We start from the raw sequence: 18,725 nt of genomic DNA, 5'->3' as shown, positions 1-18,725 counted from the left end.
GAAATTTTGAATCAGAGTGATACACATTTTGAATCTCGATTTGCGTAGATACGAGACGAATTAAAGGCCGTTTCGCTTAACTAGCATTCATGTTTTTCATTGTGATAGAAGTAATACTGATCGAGCGAACAGCGGTATTCAAAACTGTAAAAGTAGTCATTATTGGAGTGTTCACCAATTTCATATACTTTTTATGCTGCATCGCTAATGAAAACCTTTCTCATGTTGGCAACAGAGGCCTGTGTGGCGGTGAACTTTGTAAACAATATGGGATCACCGTTCAAGCTTTTCTCCTCACTCAAACATGAGGGATACCTAGTCACTGGTTCAGGAATTAGACTTAAACTCATAATAGAGAGACCTGAACTCCACAGCTACGTGACGTTCAATGCTGTGGATCCGCATGGAAAGACTAACATCCTCCTGAACGAGAAACCAAGTATTTCAGAGCCAGCTGTGGTGGGATGTCCTGTGTTCGTGAATGTATTAGTTACAGCTGAGCAAGGTACAAACGAAGAAACAAGGGATTTCTGAGCACACCTATTGGCCTAGATTAAAAAAAAGGCCCGAGAAATGGCTTAAAAATCTATCTGGAAATTCTCCAAAAAGTGTCTGAAAATCTCATTTTATCTCTGAAAATCTCTACCCTTTTTTTTCTAAAATCCCGATTTATCTCAGTTTTTTTTTCGAAATAATCACATACTTTGCATAAAATGGGAGATTCTTGTGGTGAAGTTGCATGGAAAAACCTTCCATCTGATTCAAAATGATCATTTTTTTTTTACTAGACCATCTAAGTGGATCGTCTCCTTTCATATTTCTCTCTCAAACAAACCAGAAGGCCACTAATAGGCTGTATTTTTTCTTGAAATTATTGTCTAAAAATTCTTAAATGTTCTAAAAAGCCTCAAATTTTAGAAAAACTCCGTTTGACTGAAAAAATCCTAAAAAATTCCAGATACTAGTATCTAGCTTTTACACTAAACGATCAAGATAGTTCACGTTGCTGTTGAGTGTTTCACAATGTACATCGAATGCAAAATGTCTTTTGTATTCCACCACAATTTACCTCTCTTTTAACGAACTCTTTTATATTGCGGTGAAGCCATTATTTGTCTACTAACAATTCCCTTTTTGCTTCGAATGGTGACTTTAGTGCAGTTGGGAAAAGACTTTCAAATTTCGTTTACTAGAACAACCTATATTCCGATATGCGAGTAAAATGAATTGATTTGCTTTACAGTTTAGAGTAAGTTTTACAAACTTATTCCAAGAGATCAGAAAAAAGATTAATTATCATGAATGTGTTTTAAATGGTTTCATCACGCAACTTTTACAGTCTTATTTGGTTATTTAATCTTGGTATATCCTTTAGTTACCATTTGCGTTTATCCTTCCCGTTACTTTGTTTTAACTCACTTTATAGTTCACTCTGGTACAGCTCCAGCAGCCCCTGCATCGCCTTCTCTCGTACCTCCCACGTCAGAAGGTACATACCATTATCATCACCACCCTTCTGCCGTTCCATCACCAGTGGGCCCAGCAGTTTCAAAACCTTCAGCACAGCAAGTAACTACACCCAAGGAAGGTAATACTGCATGTTGACCCGAAAAACCTTCACTTGCCTGTTTACTTGATTTCGGGGACGATATTAATTTTATGCCTTCTGCAGTAAGTAAGTGACATCAATTTAGATCAACCAGAAAGTTGAAACAGTGCGATGAATAGAATTTTTTCCTACTGAAGCGTCGTTTTCGTTCTTTTTCATAAAGGGGAAGAGTCAAAAGAAGTTCACTATCACTACCATTATCATGGTCACAGGGTAGCCAATCCCACAGGTAGGAATGTGACAACATTGTGAGGATATTTTAAGTGCAATTTCATACTACTAAGCAACAAGGGATACTTTCAACGATGCGAAAGCCTAGGCATGTAATTTAAAATCTTGGAATTAGAATTCAGTATAACAGGAAGATGTGGGTATGTTACTGATTTAAACACTTCTTTGCCTCTTTTTCATCTCTTTATAGTCTGTCCTAACACATGCCTCACCTCTGGAGAATGTCATCCCATTTGTCCATCACAGTGCTGCAAACGAAACTTACCTGTGGAAACATCGGGTGAAGAAGGAGACGACGATATCACAGTGGCGTAAAAAAGGACAAAACTGAACTGTTTCGATTTTTTGCTCTTCAAAACGATTTTAGTTACGGATAGAAGAAAGGAACTCCATGAAATACTGAATTAAAGATGTGCGTCGTCTTCGCTTAACCTCTACTAATTTACTTGTAATCACTTTACCTGGATTTGATAATCATGTGCCATCCTTGTATATGTCGACAAGACATATGGGTGAGACATTGCTTGGTTGGCATGACCACCATTCTGGGGCCTGATTCTGAGCGAAATGGTAATATGCAATTATTTAAGCAATAGGAAAAACCCTAGTAGGGTGCACAGTGTTGTAAGTGTTTCAAAATATTCACAATTTTTTCTCCGTGTGGGATATGTAAAGAACACTTGTAGATAATAAAGAACGACAAACTGCTTTCATGGTGGTAATTACATACCCGGTGAGCTCAGGATGTGATTACTTCTCCTCTGTTAGTCTCCTCGGTAAATCCAAATCAATGATTTAAAACAAAATTAAAACGTTTACATACCGGAATGTAACTTATCTTCATCACAGTTATGGGTGTTAAAAGCATTGACATTCGTCGAAGAATTTTGTACCTCGAAGGGCTGTACGTATTCCTAACAATTGTCTATTAGACTTGGCCGGAGGCCCATTTTGACAGGCTTCTTAGAGACAAAAGTTTACTTCGACTTGATTCCACCGGAACAGAGCATCATCTGTAGGCTGTTTATTACATTTTAGTCACTACACGCACTGTTCTAGGACGATGTACTGTGTGGTACTCTTTTACAAAGCCCCTTAAAATCTAAGTCTGGTATTGTTTCTACAATCTCTCGTTATCTAACTCTGGTCAATCTTAACTTTGATGGGAAAAAGGTACTTAACACTCTCTTTCTTTAAATTGCATGTTAAAAACATGCTAGCGAATTTTATTTCGACCATGCCGTGATTTCTAATATCTGTATTCAGCTTTCCACGCACTTTCAGGTCTCTTGAAGCCGTTCAGCGAGACAAGAAATCGATTCCCAAACCAGTCAGACACGTATTGTCTGACTGCTGAGAGAGTTGCGTTTATCCGTTTTGTCCCTCTCCATTTAGGACCGTGCATGCGTTTGGCGCCCGTGTATCGAAAGTAAACCCTCGTTCTGAAACTTAAAGAAAGAACCTCGAATTCGGCTAGAAAGAATTGTTTTCTTTGGAAGGTTTCACGTTAGACTCAATACTGGAGATTCTTTTGCTATTTTAGAGGCACCAAAGCGTGGTTCATTGAGACGAAATCAAGGCTCTCAACTGGTTTTAATTTTTCCGGATCGGTTGAGAAGGTTACACGAGTTTACGTCCACCATTAACAGACAGTAATCAGTGAAGCAGAAAAAACAAAATTCAGGGTCAAAATTTTATAACTTAACTAACTGGTCTAAATAAAGTCCACTTCTTAAGCTCAGAATTTAACGATATATCATGATCGACCTGGCTGAGGAGTTTATTTTTCAGTCAAGACTCTTTCATTTAGATCCATCCTTTGTAGTGTTAAGAAATTGCATGACGGACTGATCGTTTGTGAAAATAAAGAGGACTAAAATCTCTCTGAAATACTTGACCTTAAATTCAATTCCGTCAATTCCCAATAAATTCTGAAGATTTTCTTCTTTACAGTAAATTTTACACTTAAAATAATTGATTTGGGCCCACATTTGAAGGGAAATTCAAATTGCTTGTATCCTCTTCGCTCAAGAGTTTCGACCAATTTGCTCTTAAAACACCATCGAAGTTCAACCACCTAGGGAGGATCGATTAGCTATGCCACTTTGCTATGAGGTCAGAAATAAGTAACAACAAAATTAAGTGAGAAGCGTTCTGCGTCTATAACCTGGTGGTTCACTGTGAAAAGTGCCTTCGTTCACAACGTTCGTGTAAAAGGAGTAAAATTTCTTGACATTTGCTCGAAAGTTAAAGTGATTCGACGTTTCGATGTTTTAAATGACATTATTATCAAGAACTGTGAGTTTAATTTTTCTTGAAATGACTTTCAAACTCAACCGTCATTAAGTTTCTATGAACCCTTAGTTACTCATAAAACTGCTTCACTTACAACTGTTGACTAAGGATTACATCATAACAACAGAGAGGGTTGAGTAGCACCACCCGATCAGTCTAAACAGGTGGTTAGTAACACCTACATGTCATAGCTTAGCAGAAATAAGCAGGAAAAAACCCAAACTGTTTAACACCTAACTAAAATATGTTGCTCTTACAGCCGCCACCACAAAGCTAATTTTGACTTCATAAAGATGCAGTATGAGAAGTGTACATCTGTTGATATGGATAATTATTTTCATGTACGAATCTCCGGCGTCCTGTTTCACGTCAAAGAAACACATGGGTAAGCCGCACTTTGATTTTTGTCATCAATTTAATAAAGCTTGAAAATGGGTAACGTTTTTGACCTGTAACAACGGACGCATGTCTAACGGTTCTACTTCAGTCAGGCCAACTGATTTATTTTACTGCCATTTCCTGGGTTATTTCTCATTCTCAACCCTGTTCTTCTAAAATGTAAGATTCTCGGATTGCCCCAAGCTGTGTTTACGAACCATAACAACAACCAGCCGTTTGTTTAAAAGCCGTTAATGAAAAAGCATCATCTTAACAAAATTGTGTCTGAACACTTCATCAGTTGGTCAAAGCATTTGTGTTAATGATGTAGAGAAGAGTAATCGTGAAAGTTATAGCAACCGTTCTATCATTAGACCTGCAGTGAGACTGAGTTGTTTGATAGAAACAACCAGCTGTTTGTTTGAGTACACGTACTTGTTATATGTATGAAAAAAGCATATTTGCTCAAGTGTGTTTTGTCTAGAAACGTCCTTGCACTACAGAAAGGTAAGCATTCTTAGACATAGAAATGCTTTCTCTCTCACGTAAAACGGTTATCATTAAAGTTTTTGATACCTGTATCGATCATTTAGTCCTTTATTCGTTAACGAAGCACAGATCACTCTTCCAATTTCAACGAAACAAATCAGAATTTTCTTCAAACAGAATAATTGGTAAAATACTGGACCGTCGTTTATCCTCCAAACGAGAATAGAATGTGGAAGCATATGGGTAGCTCAAATATCTTTTATCCAACCCTAATTTATTTTTCAGTTACCTACAATCCTATTTTTCTGATTTTTAAAAAAAGCGACTAAAACAAAGTAGGATTTGTTTAACATATTCTAATATTATTATAACTATTCAGTAGGCAGAAATTTTTATTTTGCTTTGATCACCGCCAGAACATTGAAAAAGTGATAAATCAGGCCAAAAGCTGAATTAACATTAAAGTTTATAATTGGGAAGCTTTACTAGTTCATGGGTCTTTTCTGTGTTAACAGGAAAACATGATGGTAACGTTTACTCCACCGCAAGAGAAGAGATTCCCAAGAAAACAACTGCTTTCCATGGTCTGTATAACAGAAAAGATCTGTTCAATTTGCTAGAACATCAAAACCTAAATTTTGAGTTAGCACTACACCATGTAAACTGTATATGGTCAACGTAATGAGTACAAGCTTACAATTCCCAAAGATTTTGTTGGGTGCAGTTAGTAAAAAACTGGAAGGTAATTGACATGAGATCTCCCAACACAACAATACGAAAGATCATTCAGGCTAATTGTGTTAAGATAAAGCGTTCCTCCGTCTTCTCTCTAGAGATTCATAGGAAAAAAGGAGTCGTACTGGAAAGATGGGATGGAATTGATGGATATTTGATCGAAAAACTTTTAGAGGATCCACGTTTTCCCATGCTGCCAACATATGTATCTTATACACCGAAATTCAGCGAGCCGGTCAATTGGGGGGACAATTATGGGTCTCGGATCAGAGGTTACTTTGTCCCAAAGAAGAGCGGACAACACGTGTTCTACATAGGTGAGAAAAGGAGACATGAATAAAAGTGATCCTCGCAGTAATGTGGAACCAACTTAATGACCAGCTTCCAGTTGGCTTGTTAGCTCAGTTGGTAAAGCACTGCACCGGTATTCGCTGAGGTCATGGGTTCAAATCCCGTACAGGCCTGAATTTTTTTCAGGCCTTATTTTCACTACTGCTCAAGTGGTGCACATTCCTGCGAGGATCACTTTCATTCACGTCTTAATCCGCAGTTGAAATATATGACTTTCATATATTCTTAGCCGTTTAAAAGGAGACATGTTGCACATTTATCGAAAATGTCACAATCAGCATACGCCAAGGAAATTGTGGGTGTGGGAAAAATACACCACTTAACGGACCTCTCTTTACAAAAAAAATTATAGGGAGCTTTTTCATAACATTTCTATGGCGCATTAAAATTATAGAATAAAAACCTTCTGACTAAACTTGAAATTCAGGCTAAACGTTTAAGATGCGTAAATCATGAGTGAGGCAGATCTATCAAATGACTTTACTCACCCATCAGCGTAGCTTTCTAACCGAAATCTGGAAAACAAAAGGCATAACATGCGAAACATTATCCCTAAACAAAAAATTATACCGGAGTCTATCATTGCTAATAACATGAAGCGACTAGACGTTCTACTAAGCGGTCCCTCGGATAGGTTGTCAGTCCACTTACAGGTTACCTTGCCATACTTCTTTTGCTTCCCCTGCCTGAAGGTGGTTGGTTACAATTATATTTTTCGGAAGAGACACTGGCATTTCGAAAGCAAAGTGTTCTGTCATGAACACCACCATCCAGCCTAGATCTGGATTAGGGCATAATGGTGACTAGTAAAATAAAAATTTAATAGAAGCCAAAGATTTTTGTTAACCTTTGGACCTAAGAGTTTAACTACATATCCAGATTGTCTCTTAAGATTAAAGTTTCCTTACTCTAACAGTTTGCATCAATTTCAGAGAGTGATAATGGAGGCCAACTGTTCCTCAGTGTAACTGATAACCCGGAGTTTAAGAGTTTAACTACATATCCAGATTGTCTCTGAAGATTAAAGTTTCCTTACTCTAACAATTTGCAACAATTTCAGCGAGTGATAATGGAGGCCAACTGTTCCTCAGTGTAACTGATAACCCGGATGGAAAGATATTGATAGCTCGAGTTGGTAAAGACCACGAATCTCTTCCCATGCAATTCAGAAAGTAAGAGCTTTATTTTAATTCATAACTACGAATTGCATTGGCACTACAAAATGCCTGCAGTTCATCTCGACGTATTATGGAAAGAGTCATTTAGAGAGGAAAAATGGGCTGGAGGAAGACGACAAAGCTCTCATCCGTTAAGCCAGAATCTTAAGGGACAAAGGATATGAAAGTTGGATTATCCAGGAAACTGCAACATAGTGCTTGTTACCAATATATTATTTCCTTATCATTTCTGCAGATATCCTGAACAACAATCATATCCAATAAACATGAAAAATGGCTCCTATTACTACATCGAAGCCCTTCATAAAGAACAATACGGGAACGACTCCCTGGCAGTAGCCGTAATGACACCTGATTTTGAATTTCTTGCGCCGATTCCTTCAGATTATTTGTGGACGCTGCCGCCTCCCAAGCCGCACGGTATGATCAACGGTAGATAGAGCCCTTTTGAAAGAGACAGGCAGATAGACAAGAGGATGAATTAAGACAAACATAAATAATTAATCATTCTGAAAGACAAAAGGATAGGCAGACATGAATAGAAATTCAAAGAAGGATAAACTCGTCCATCTAAGAGACTCGCAATGATTAAATTAAAAAAACCAGTGCCCGAAGCGAAGAAATCCAAAAAAACTATTGGGGTTCAAAATTTGTTATAATTGGATTAAAGGGCAAATTTTGAACACTCATTGCTAAATTGAGCATAGTCGCATGGTGTGTTGAGGGATCAATTTCAAAAAATAAAAAAAGTTCTCCTTTTAGAGCTACCGTTTCTTAATTTGTTAATCACATTTGACAACTGCACTTTCAGTCAACGACAGTGCCTCCTCCTTCTATCTTGTGAAGATAGCAGCTAAAGCGGGAGCTAGAGCAGGTGCCACCCTTGGAGTGAATGAAGCCCTGAAGAGTGGTGCAAAGGCGGGTGCATTAGCCGGTGCTGAAGCGGGCACAAGGGCTGGAGCCCAAGCAGGAGCAGAGGCAGCACGAAAAGCAGCAACTGAAGTAGCCACGAAAACACTGAAGGAGGCCCTTTCCAAACTGGGTACATTTCAAAAACCAGTGGGTATTCGACGGTGCCCGGAACAGTTTTTGCATTTTGAAAATTAAGATAAAGAAGCCTAAAGGTATTTGAGCGAAGTTAATGTTCGAAGTTCCACGAGATGTCTATGACTCTGTGGGTGAGCATCCAACAGACTTTTATTTTCTTGAGGTTACATACTTAAATCATCAACGTGGATTCTGATTGTTTTTCTTTGACTCGCGCTTACGACGAAAGTTCATAAGATCTTCATTCCAAATAAAAAACCTTTGTGCATTACAAATGCGAATATGCAACACTCTACCACATATCGTTTTGGTAGCTTCTTTCATTACGCTTCCCTCTTACGAACTTCTTTATCACTTCAACTTTTTCAGACATTTAATATTTATGCAGCAAACGGTAGCGTGATACCGTTGACGCCAGGATCAGTGTCTTCATCTGGACAGACAACAGGCACCACTGGGTCAATTGGAATTGGAACTGCAAGTGCTGTGGCGGGAAGTCAAACTAGTCAAATAAACCAAACAGGTCTAACAGGTCAGACGAGTCAACCAGGTGAAGGCGGGGTCGGAGGATCAATCAGTGCTACCATAACAGCGGGAACGCAAGGGGCAACAAACGCTGCTGCAGCAGGTCACTCGGGAGTTTTTCATGGCGCTTATGTATACAATCGAGAAAAACCATATTACATTCCCTCTCCTGGCGAAAATTCTCATATCATTGCAAGAAAAATGGTGTATCTGGAATCACGAGGGCTTTCCAGAGTTCGTAAGTATAAAAATTCACCCAATGCCATTCATCAAAGTATGATTCTGTGCACGCTTCGTTTGCAGTGCACATGGATTAGTGCTAGCCCGATTCCTTCCCTTAAGGATAATTAAATTTTGAATACCTCAAATATCTTTCTGATTTCTAATATCACAAATAATGTAGTCACGGTTTTTCTTTGTGGACCTTAACAAAATAGTAAAGCCCTCTTAACATTTGGATTGTGCTTCTCCCGCTTTTATAGTCGTCAACGGAGCGCTATACGTAATTCATTCTTTGGATGTTCCCGCGAGTCAGAATCCTATCTACAATCTTTGCTGGCGAATCACTAATGGAAAGTTAGAGCTGACTCAAAACTGTCAGGTAGGGTTAAATGAAATTTACTTATATACAGTAATTATCGACACCGACGGGTTTCGCACCATTATATTCACATTGACAAGGATTAACGTGACGTTTATAAAAAAGAGTGTTTAAGCTTGTTTTTCTAATTCCTAATCTTTATTTCCTCTTTAATTTTCTCAAATTGTTACTTATTCATTATTTATTCGAGGGTCTCAGTGGGGTGATGGCTTTTACGGCTATCGGTTAAAATTTTGGCCAATTTCTGGCTAACGGTTAACACCTTTCCATTGTTTCCACCAGAGATATTTTTTACGGTTAACTTTTTTTACGACTAACGGTTAAAATTTGTCAATTTTTACGTCCAACGGCTAAATATTTTGGCCGTTTTACGGCTAACGGTTAACCCCATTGGGACCCTCTTATTCATTATTAAACATTTATTTGATAAATCTAAAAGGCCCCTCTGAAAGCAACTTTATCATCATTATTATTATCATTGTTATTATTATTATTATTATTATTATTATTACTATTATTATTTTCATTGCCACTCTTATTACAGACTATTTTACTTGAGAAACGTGTTTTCAGTGACTACTTACTTAAAATTGTGAACCTGGACTTCTATTTTTTTAAAAAAATCTGTAGGCATTTGCCATCAAGATTCCAGGATTCGACAAAGGGACCGGAGAACACCAAACCATCTCCTTTGAGTCCATGTGTTTACCTGGTCACTACATTCGACAGAAGAACTACAGATTCGTTTTGGGGCACCAAGGAGATACAAAATTTGGTATAGGGCAAATATAGCAATATCAATGATTCTAACAAAGTTTCAATCATAACACACTGCAATACCTGCGTTTGCAATTTTTGCATATGTCAATGATTCATCATAATTTGAAGGTGACAAGAGATATTTAGGTAGGGCGTAGGTCATTTTCCACGAGCCAATAACGCAATATCGTTAGCGTCAGGAAAAAGCGATTATTAATGTTTCTAATCCTCGTGGTCAGGATGCTGGTCCACTGCAAGTAGCCCTCGCGCTATTTATCAAGTTTCCCTGACACATCCATTTATACGGCTGGGAAAAAAGCTAACAAAAGTCTGCGCGTGTCACGAATATGTCTATAAGTCCATAGCAACCGTATATATTAGTTAATATGGCGGGGATTTTAAATATTTTGAAATACTAACTAATAAACCTTTATCGATTAAGACTGCTATGCAGCAAATTTCAACAGACTGAGTATCGCCCAGTACGCGTATCGATGCTATGCATGCGAAATACAACAGTTTGCAGCCACATTTCAGCAAGTATACAAAGACGACACTATGGTGTGCAAACGACATTTCAAACCCCTGTTCAAGGAGTCTGTAGCTTAAGTTTTAAGCTTGAACTCCTTGCCTGTGTCTTAACCAGGAAGGAAAACTTCGCCGCTTGTCAATTTTTCAAAGATTGCGCTGTAATCGCTTAGTGTTGCTATGGTTTCAAGAGTGAATCCGCAAAAGTCCTAGAGATGCGCCGATGCTTTGGGACTCTGTCACTTCAGGGTGGGGAGAAGCACCTTGAGTTTAATTATTTAACACGCTGTCCACCTTGCCTCGGTTTAAATAGGGGAAAAGTATAAGTTTTCAATTATTCTTTTTAAACACCAGATTATGATGCAAGTTCAGCCTTCTTTCAAGTATTTTCACTTCCTGGTGCATTCCAGTTTAGCCTCATGCGAAAGGGATGGTACATTTGCAGAAGCATAAATCGAAACTATCATCGCACGGAGGTGGTTACAGACTACAACATGGCATCATCCGAATGGCTAAAGCGTTGCTCGTTCGCTCTAAGGCCTCTTGCAGCCAACGAGAATCCTCTGATGAACTGCTACGATACGATTGAACCATCTAAACCACCTAGTGTTGCTTCTACCGACACAAAACCACCACTTACAAACAAAACAACAATTAGAACCACCCGTCCTACAACTGTTCCAACCACACCACACAAGGACTACGGTAATGATAATCATTGTCTTTAATTGTAGAACAAAGATAATTGCTAAAATTTGGGTCTTATTCAAAAATTGCCTGTCACCAGAGCAACCACCAAAAACAATAAAAAAATTGGCAAATTATTACATAAGGGACAATTAAAGTTTGGCTACGTCTCCAGCTCGTCATGCATAATCAGAAGTTTACCCTTACTAGTCTCTCCCGTTGACACATTTCATGTGTATCATTCAAATAAGGGAAACACACATTACTACTATAAGTCTGCTTAGAAGAAGAGTGAGGTCATTGCATGATTTTTTTTAAAGTCGCACTCTAACGGGATAACTTGAGCTGATTGAGAGTTAGGCAGTGTACCACCGACTCATGAACAAATTCCAACCGTGTAGGAGTCTAAATCTATTACCATTTTTTCAAACCTGGAGAAATTGTTGTATATTGTTCGAGGTTCAGAAAACATTTATATAATGATCCCAACTACTTTACGTGAAAAAAAAATCAGTTAAACACTCGAAACGTTGACGGAATGATTTGATTGGTCATTTCAATGCAAAATCTAACCTTAACGGATATATTGATATCGGTTGATACATTTCTCATGAATATAAGCCTCATGCAAGAATTTGATAAATAAGATATAAATTTCCCGTCTACCCTCCAGAACCCTGCGTGAACTTCACGTTTTGGAATACAGCTGGGGTGCCTTTCATCCTTTACTCCAGTCTCAAACCAGAAGGGTATTTAGTCACTGGACCCAAGCTACACCTTCACTACGTTATTCGCGATCAAAAAGTAATCGATTTGAAGGTTCTTCATGTGAAAAGAACTAACGTTCCAAACCAAGATGGAGAAGTTTTATCTGAGGTGGGCCTATATTATGAAAGGGTAATTTCGTGTTGACAACTGAGTTGATAACGTAAATTGGCCGCAGTAAAGAGCAAAAAAGCTGACGTTTCGAGTGTTAGCCTTTTATCAGAGCGATTGTAGGAATTGTGGATTATGTGTGGGTTTATATGCAGAAAATGGAGCTACGCTATTGGTGGGAATATGGTGACGAAAAAAATAACAATGATATCGTTGATACCGTGGGGATTCAGAGTGCCGATTTGGAAGAAAAAATTTTGTTCTAGTGTTTGCGGCTTTCCGAACTGCCTAGATGTAAGGAAAGACCGCAAACTGCCATATGTTGTTTTGAATGATTAGGGAGATTAAAGTGTCTAGCGACAGGTTTGGGTGCGTCCTTATCATTTCTTTCCACGTTGCGAAGGTGTTCTCGGAATCGGTCACTTAGTCGTCTTCCTGTTTCGCCAATGTATAACTTATTGCAAGAAGTGCAAGTTATGCAGTAAATGACATTGGCGGAGGTACTCGTAAAGTGATCAGTGATCTTAATGGACCCATTAGAAAACACTAGAACAAAAATTTATATTCCAAATCGGTACTCTCAATCCCCACGGTATTAACGAGCGCTTTTCATTCAACTAATTTATTCCTGTTTTCTCGTCATCAAACTTCCACCAATAGCGTTGCTCCACTTTCTGAATATAAACAAACATACAACCCACAATTCCTCCAATCGCTCTGACGAATGGCTAACGCTCGAAACGTCAGCTTTTTTACTCTTTACGGTAGCCAATTTACGTTTTCAACTTAGTTGTAAAACGTAAATTACCTGCTATACTCTACCACCGACGCAGCACCACAGTTTCTTTACAAACATACCCCTTTTATTCATTCTACATCATTAAAGCTTACTTGGTTGTGCTGAACAAATATATTTAGCCTAATGGAAAGTGCTATTAGGCGTTGAAAGTGTAAATGGGCCACTCTCATAGAACAAGTGACTTTCGAAGGACGTGCGCGAATTTAATATTAATAGATAGGTTTATTCATATTATTTGGTCAATGATCTGTTTTGTTGGTCACTGACGTTATTAAGCGCTGTGACCTAGTGATGCAACCCCTAGCCTATGGTTCCAGTGGTCATACGCTATGATACTTCGTTGATAATGTAACTAAAAATCTTTACTAATCTGATCCGGCGCCTTCAGGATCAGATTGCCTTCATTATCTTATTCCGAGGGCATAATTAATATCTGTGATTTGTCTTCAGGTTATGGATGAATTGACCGATACTCAGCAGTTGTTCCTGGACAAACCCAAAATCGCAGCCGGACAGATTGTGTCTTTCTGGGCCAAAGATCCAGAAGGGAAACGCGAAATTCTTCTTGATGGGAAGAAAATAATTTATGCGATTCCTGGACTGCACTGCTGGCACTACATAGAAGTGAAAGTCACATCAAGGCCAAAACATAGTACGTAGATAATACAAACACAACGAAATGGAAGGTGATCTTCGCAGTAATGAACACTACTTAAGCAGTAGTGAATATGAGGTCCGAAAAACATTTCAGGCCTTACTTTCACTACTGCTTGAGTAGTGTTCATTACTACGAAGATTGTTTTGAAATTCGTTTCTTAAGCCGCGGTTCACAGGTGTGATTTTCATATATTTACATTAAAAATAAAAATATTATTGTATTTATTTTGTTAAGGATATGTATTGAGGTATACAAGGCGCTTTACATGTTAATGAGTTTTTCCATCCTATCCCACTTTATCGATTACTTAAAGAATCATTTTGTCCCAAAAATAGCAAATGAACAAAGTTACAAAAGTGATGGGAAAGTGGAATGATTTTTGTTTGTCGTAGGAGACTTAAATATTGCGTTTCATCGAACAAGTTTTCCATGCTTTTCAGACTAAAATAGTTCCTGTTTCCTTTTTTTCATTATTACAGGTCCTTCGACGACTAAACCAACAACACGAACAACGACAGTCAAACCTACAACTCAAACCCCGCGACCTGCCACAACTAAGCTGCCCCCACCACCTCCTCCACCACCCCCACCTCCTCCACGCATACCTCATATCCACGTTCATTTCCACCCCCCGCATTTCCCGCCACCTCCCAAGCCGACTCACCCACCTCCTCCTCCTCCACCAATACTAACACCTCCATCAACGAAGCCAACAGAAGCACCACCGCCACCCTCCACTCCTTCTCCGCCAACCCCTCCAACTACTAAAACTACACCTTGCAACCCGGGTGTATCAACGACCACAAGTCGTCCATGCTCCATAGTAACAACACCTACTACTAAGACTCCACCTAAAACAATACCTCCCTGCACACCAAACGCTAGTCCTCCACCTGCTGGTTCTCCTCAATGCAAGCCAATCAATAGCACATTTGTCATTTCTCCATGTTCCGCTGGGTCACCACTATGCTTCAAACCATTCCCATCAGTCACCTTACCAACGTTACCCCCCGCACCTTCCCTTTCTCCTGTTCCCGGTGAGTAATCTTTTTGCTAACAGCGAAGCAGTAACATTTTCATTCATTATATACCAGACAAGTGAAGTCTGCTTTTCGGCCTCCCTATTTGGCAAAAGCTGAAGTGATAAGCAACTGCTATTCAACTCGGACGTGAACAGGCAAAGAGACAAGATGGCAGTCGGTTTTCGACCATTTTCGGTATACTGACCAAAAACTAAATACATTTTTTTAGTTCTTGTGGTTGATGTTAAAACAATCACTCCCTTCGGTGCCACCTCCACTCCGGTGAATAGTCGTTAAGTATATCAGACGTTTTATCAGAACACATACCGATATATCTATATGAAAGACTCTGAGAACCAAAGGTCTTTTAAAACTGGTACAAGGAAAGATAATTTCTAAAACGCTATTTTCATCTTTCGTAGAGGTTTCAGCATCAGTGATAATACAAGGTAGGCAGGACGCTTAACTTTATACCAAGGTAGATCTCAGCCCAGCTGAAATCCAATTTCTTCAACCACGACAAAATGAAAGGATCAAATATTCCATATAATTTAGCATTGAAGTCATTTGTAATTCGCGACCAAACAAACAGGTTGTATGTCCACCCATGGAGGAACTTCAAAAGGCGCCTGTTGCGTTTTCCCATTCATCTACCGAGGAAACCCGCAGCACCGCTGTACAAGGGCTGAGCGAGGTTACCGCTGGTGCTCAACAACCAATAATTATGACAAGGATAAAGAATGGGGATTTTGTGCGGCATGTTTTCTCTGTTACGGAGGTAGTTCAAATGGCAACTGCTGTCATTTTCCTTTCGTGTATGATGGTAAAATGTACACGACCTGTACCACCCAGGATTCAACTAAGCCGTGGTGTGCCACCACGTACAACTATGATGTGGATAAACAGTGGGGCTATTGTGGAGGTTAGCGATGATTTTTTTTTTGTTTGTTTTTGTTTGCTCGCCCGAAGCTTACTTCAGTATTTTTTTGGGTGATAGCTGTGTTTGCAATAAAATAATTGAATCCAAATGAATTTGAAACTCCCGATTATGCTCGTTTTGGCATGAATCGTGCCATCATCACTTTGTTGTATTGTTTTACACGCTACATTAAAACTACGTTAACAATCAAATTACAAGTACTATTACAATAGTCAATTTGATAACAATACCCGTTAGAGCAACTATTGAAAGGATAGCAGGCGTGTCAAATATAGTATTGGAACGGTAAATGTCATTTGAAATTATGTAATTTAATCTAAATCTAAGAACTGGTGAGTACGAAATTGTCACATGTTACGTAAGTAGAACTATTTATTTGTTCAATATGGAAACTAAGCACAACAAAAATGACAATTCGCTACAAAGTGTCATTTAAAATGTTCGTGTTGCACTTCTAATGTGAATCATTTATAATATCGACAGGTGACGCGCCCGGCTCAGTTTCCCAGCCCAAAATTGCCTACGCACCATGTTCTGCTGGTTGTGATGGTAAATGCGTGGACACGTGTCCCGACTACTGCTGTGTAAAGGGCATGATAAGTACGCAGGAACAACCAGCTCCAGTAACACCCCCACCCCCTCAGGTAATTCGTTTATTAAAGGAGACGGTGCACTAAGGATTAGTATTTACCATTCCACGCATGGAAAACATAACAAAATTATCTGCGCCAGTTCCAGGAGTTCCCTGAATTCAAAGTCAGAATCATTTGCTCAAACTTCACGGTCGGCCGTATTCCTAGGAGAAATATGCAGTAACACACATTGAGCTGAAACACTTTATCAGCGTGTTCACTTTTCCTTATCAGCAGGTCGAGCAGGTCCCTCTGGTTCAGCAGACCTCGCAGTCTTGTCCAGCCATCTGCACCGAGACATGCGCACCAGACTGCCCCGTTCGTTGTTGTAATTTCCTTCCGCCTTCGCCTTACATGGCAAGTCCTCCTCAAAGACCTACGAACTGCCCTCCGATCTGCTTCAACACATGTGTTAGTTACTGTCCAACAGACTGTTGTAACAACCCACAGCAAGGCGTAAGCCGTAACACGTTATCTTACACTCTTAAACTACCATGCCCTACTAACTGCTACCCTACATGTCATGGCAACTGCCCACAGCAATGCTGCAAGGCAGCGCAAAAGGGAACTAGTTCTTTACTTCACTCTGCTGTGAACAACAAGGGTGTTGGTTTCTATCAAAGGATTCAAGGGGAGGGTATATCCCCCTCTATGAGCTTCCAAACACCTTCAGCGTCGCCGATTGTGATCCGTTCGACGTTACTTTGTCCAAAAGTATGTAACAAGATTTGCACAAACGCCTGTCCTACCGAATGCTGTAAAAGACAGAAAAATGGAAACATCAATCAGCAAAAGTGGAGAAACACCGCCCAGGGTAAACAACATTTTGTGTTTTGAAAGAACCCCCCCCCCCCAAAAAAAAAATCTTCGCGAAGTAACTATGATTACTCAGCTAGGTGAAGGTATCAACTATGTCCACGAACGCGAAGAAATTACTGTATTCGTACTTCCGGCTTCTGGCTTTCTCATGGCCGTGAGAGACTTCGTCAGCGGTAATTACGAGTAGAGGTCTTTGGTTAGGGAAGCCGAAAATAATCAAAGTTTTAGCTTAGGTTAGATGAACAGCCCTTTTTTGGAATAAATTAAGAATTAATTAGTGTAAAGGTTCTATTCATCACTCTCTTCGAAATGATTTGAATGCAAATGAACATTGTGCAATGTCAGGCGTAAAACTCCCTTAGGAGATAAATTTGTGTGGTCTTCAGCTGTATAGCAAAAATGGGCAGATCTTTTTCGCACTGTGATCGGACGTTCTCAAAGCAATTGTGCGCGAAAACTAAGCTGCGTCAACATAATAAGCAAATTAAGATTCTTTCTTCACTGTAGATACCTTTGATTTTGAACTGCTAAATTCTATCTCCAGATTGCAAAAATGGTGCCATTACATTCGGAGGAAACGCCAAAGGAGCCTGCTGTAATTTTCCTTTTATTTACGATGGTGCGGTTTATTGGAGATGTACAAATCAAAATGCAGACAAGAAATGGTGTTCGGTGACTAAAGTGTTTGAGCTCGACAGAAAATGGGGATACTGTCCTTGGTAAGTTGTAAATAGCTAGTGCACCGATGAACCCGAATTTATATATATATATATATATATATTTATAATTGGTACATTTAATGTTAGCTGAGACGTTTTCCTTTTGTTTAATTTGTCAGATTTTTGTGATATGATGCAAAGCAGGATACTTCAAAACGCTACACTGATTACAGCAAATAAACGATGGTTTGCGAAGAGAAGAATAAGTAAAATTTATTGAATGATATTGCGATATAAATGAACTGACATACGCCCTAGAAACATTTTTACCTGCGAACTTTTATTATTTTTTTATCTCAGAGTTTTTTTGATACCTGATGTCTGAAGTAATTAATTCAAATCGGGTCGGTACATATATACAATACAGAATGCAAGTCGTACTCATAACCTGATAAGAATAGATAGTAATAATAATAGTGATAACCTATTTTTATTATATAAGCTCAATACACTTTCGTGTTTCTATTTTAATTGGTCGTTTGTAACTAGGAAAAGGAACAGAACTCTAATGAAATATGAAAATCTTTTGGAGAATATGACAAAAAAGTCTGAAAAGTAATGTATGTTCATCCCTTGCAATCAAATATTAAGAAGAATAATATTAACTATACTGAACATATGCATTATCAGAGACCACGGTTGATTGACAACATTTCACGAAATTAAGAAAGTGTGGCGGGCTACTGTAATTATTAAAAGAATCTAAATTTTTAAATATAAAATAAACATACAGTTCAAGCTGTGTTTGTTTCATTCATTCTATTCAGATATTACATAACACAATCACACTGCGATATTATTGATACCAGTGAGAGAAATGTATTTTTGAATCCAGATTGATTAAATG

The 18,725-nt window shown here is 38.8% G+C and overlaps 1 protein-coding gene across 4 annotated transcripts; it reads left to right on the top strand.

Moving 5' to 3' along the window:
• The first annotated feature begins 4,353 nt into the window (after positions 1–4,353).
• On the top strand, positions 4,354–18,620 carry LOC131778768 (uncharacterized). 4 transcript variants are annotated; one of them, XM_066166070.1, is made up of 19 exons: positions 4,354–4,520; positions 5,518–5,586; positions 5,836–6,054; positions 7,149–7,260; positions 7,502–7,686; positions 8,078–8,325; positions 8,683–9,076; positions 9,321–9,439; positions 10,070–10,214; positions 11,081–11,431; positions 12,087–12,289; positions 13,539–13,740; positions 14,226–14,783; positions 15,191–15,217; positions 15,361–15,690; positions 16,192–16,352; positions 16,575–17,154; positions 17,704–17,878; positions 17,998–18,620. In XM_066166070.1, coding segments are annotated over exons 1-19 (4,164 nt in total). In that variant the 5' UTR covers positions 4,354–4,435; the 3' UTR covers positions 17,999–18,620. The 4 variants fall into 4 exon arrangements, with proteins under 4 accessions (XP_066022167.1, XP_066022168.1, XP_066022165.1 ...); XM_066166071.1 differs by lacking the exon at positions 17,998–18,620 and having other exon boundaries at positions 16,578–17,154; positions 17,704–17,882; XM_066166068.1 differs by lacking the exon at positions 17,998–18,620 and having other exon boundaries at positions 17,704–17,882.
• Positions 18,621–18,725: the final 105 nt, after the last annotated feature.

This window comes from Pocillopora verrucosa, chromosome 4 (genome assembly GCF_036669915.1).
Source record: "Pocillopora verrucosa isolate sample1 chromosome 4, ASM3666991v2, whole genome shotgun sequence".
In the NCBI taxonomy this organism is placed as follows: domain Eukaryota; kingdom Metazoa; phylum Cnidaria; class Anthozoa; order Scleractinia; family Pocilloporidae; genus Pocillopora; species Pocillopora verrucosa.
This window is presented reverse-complemented; position numbering and strand designations above follow the sequence as displayed.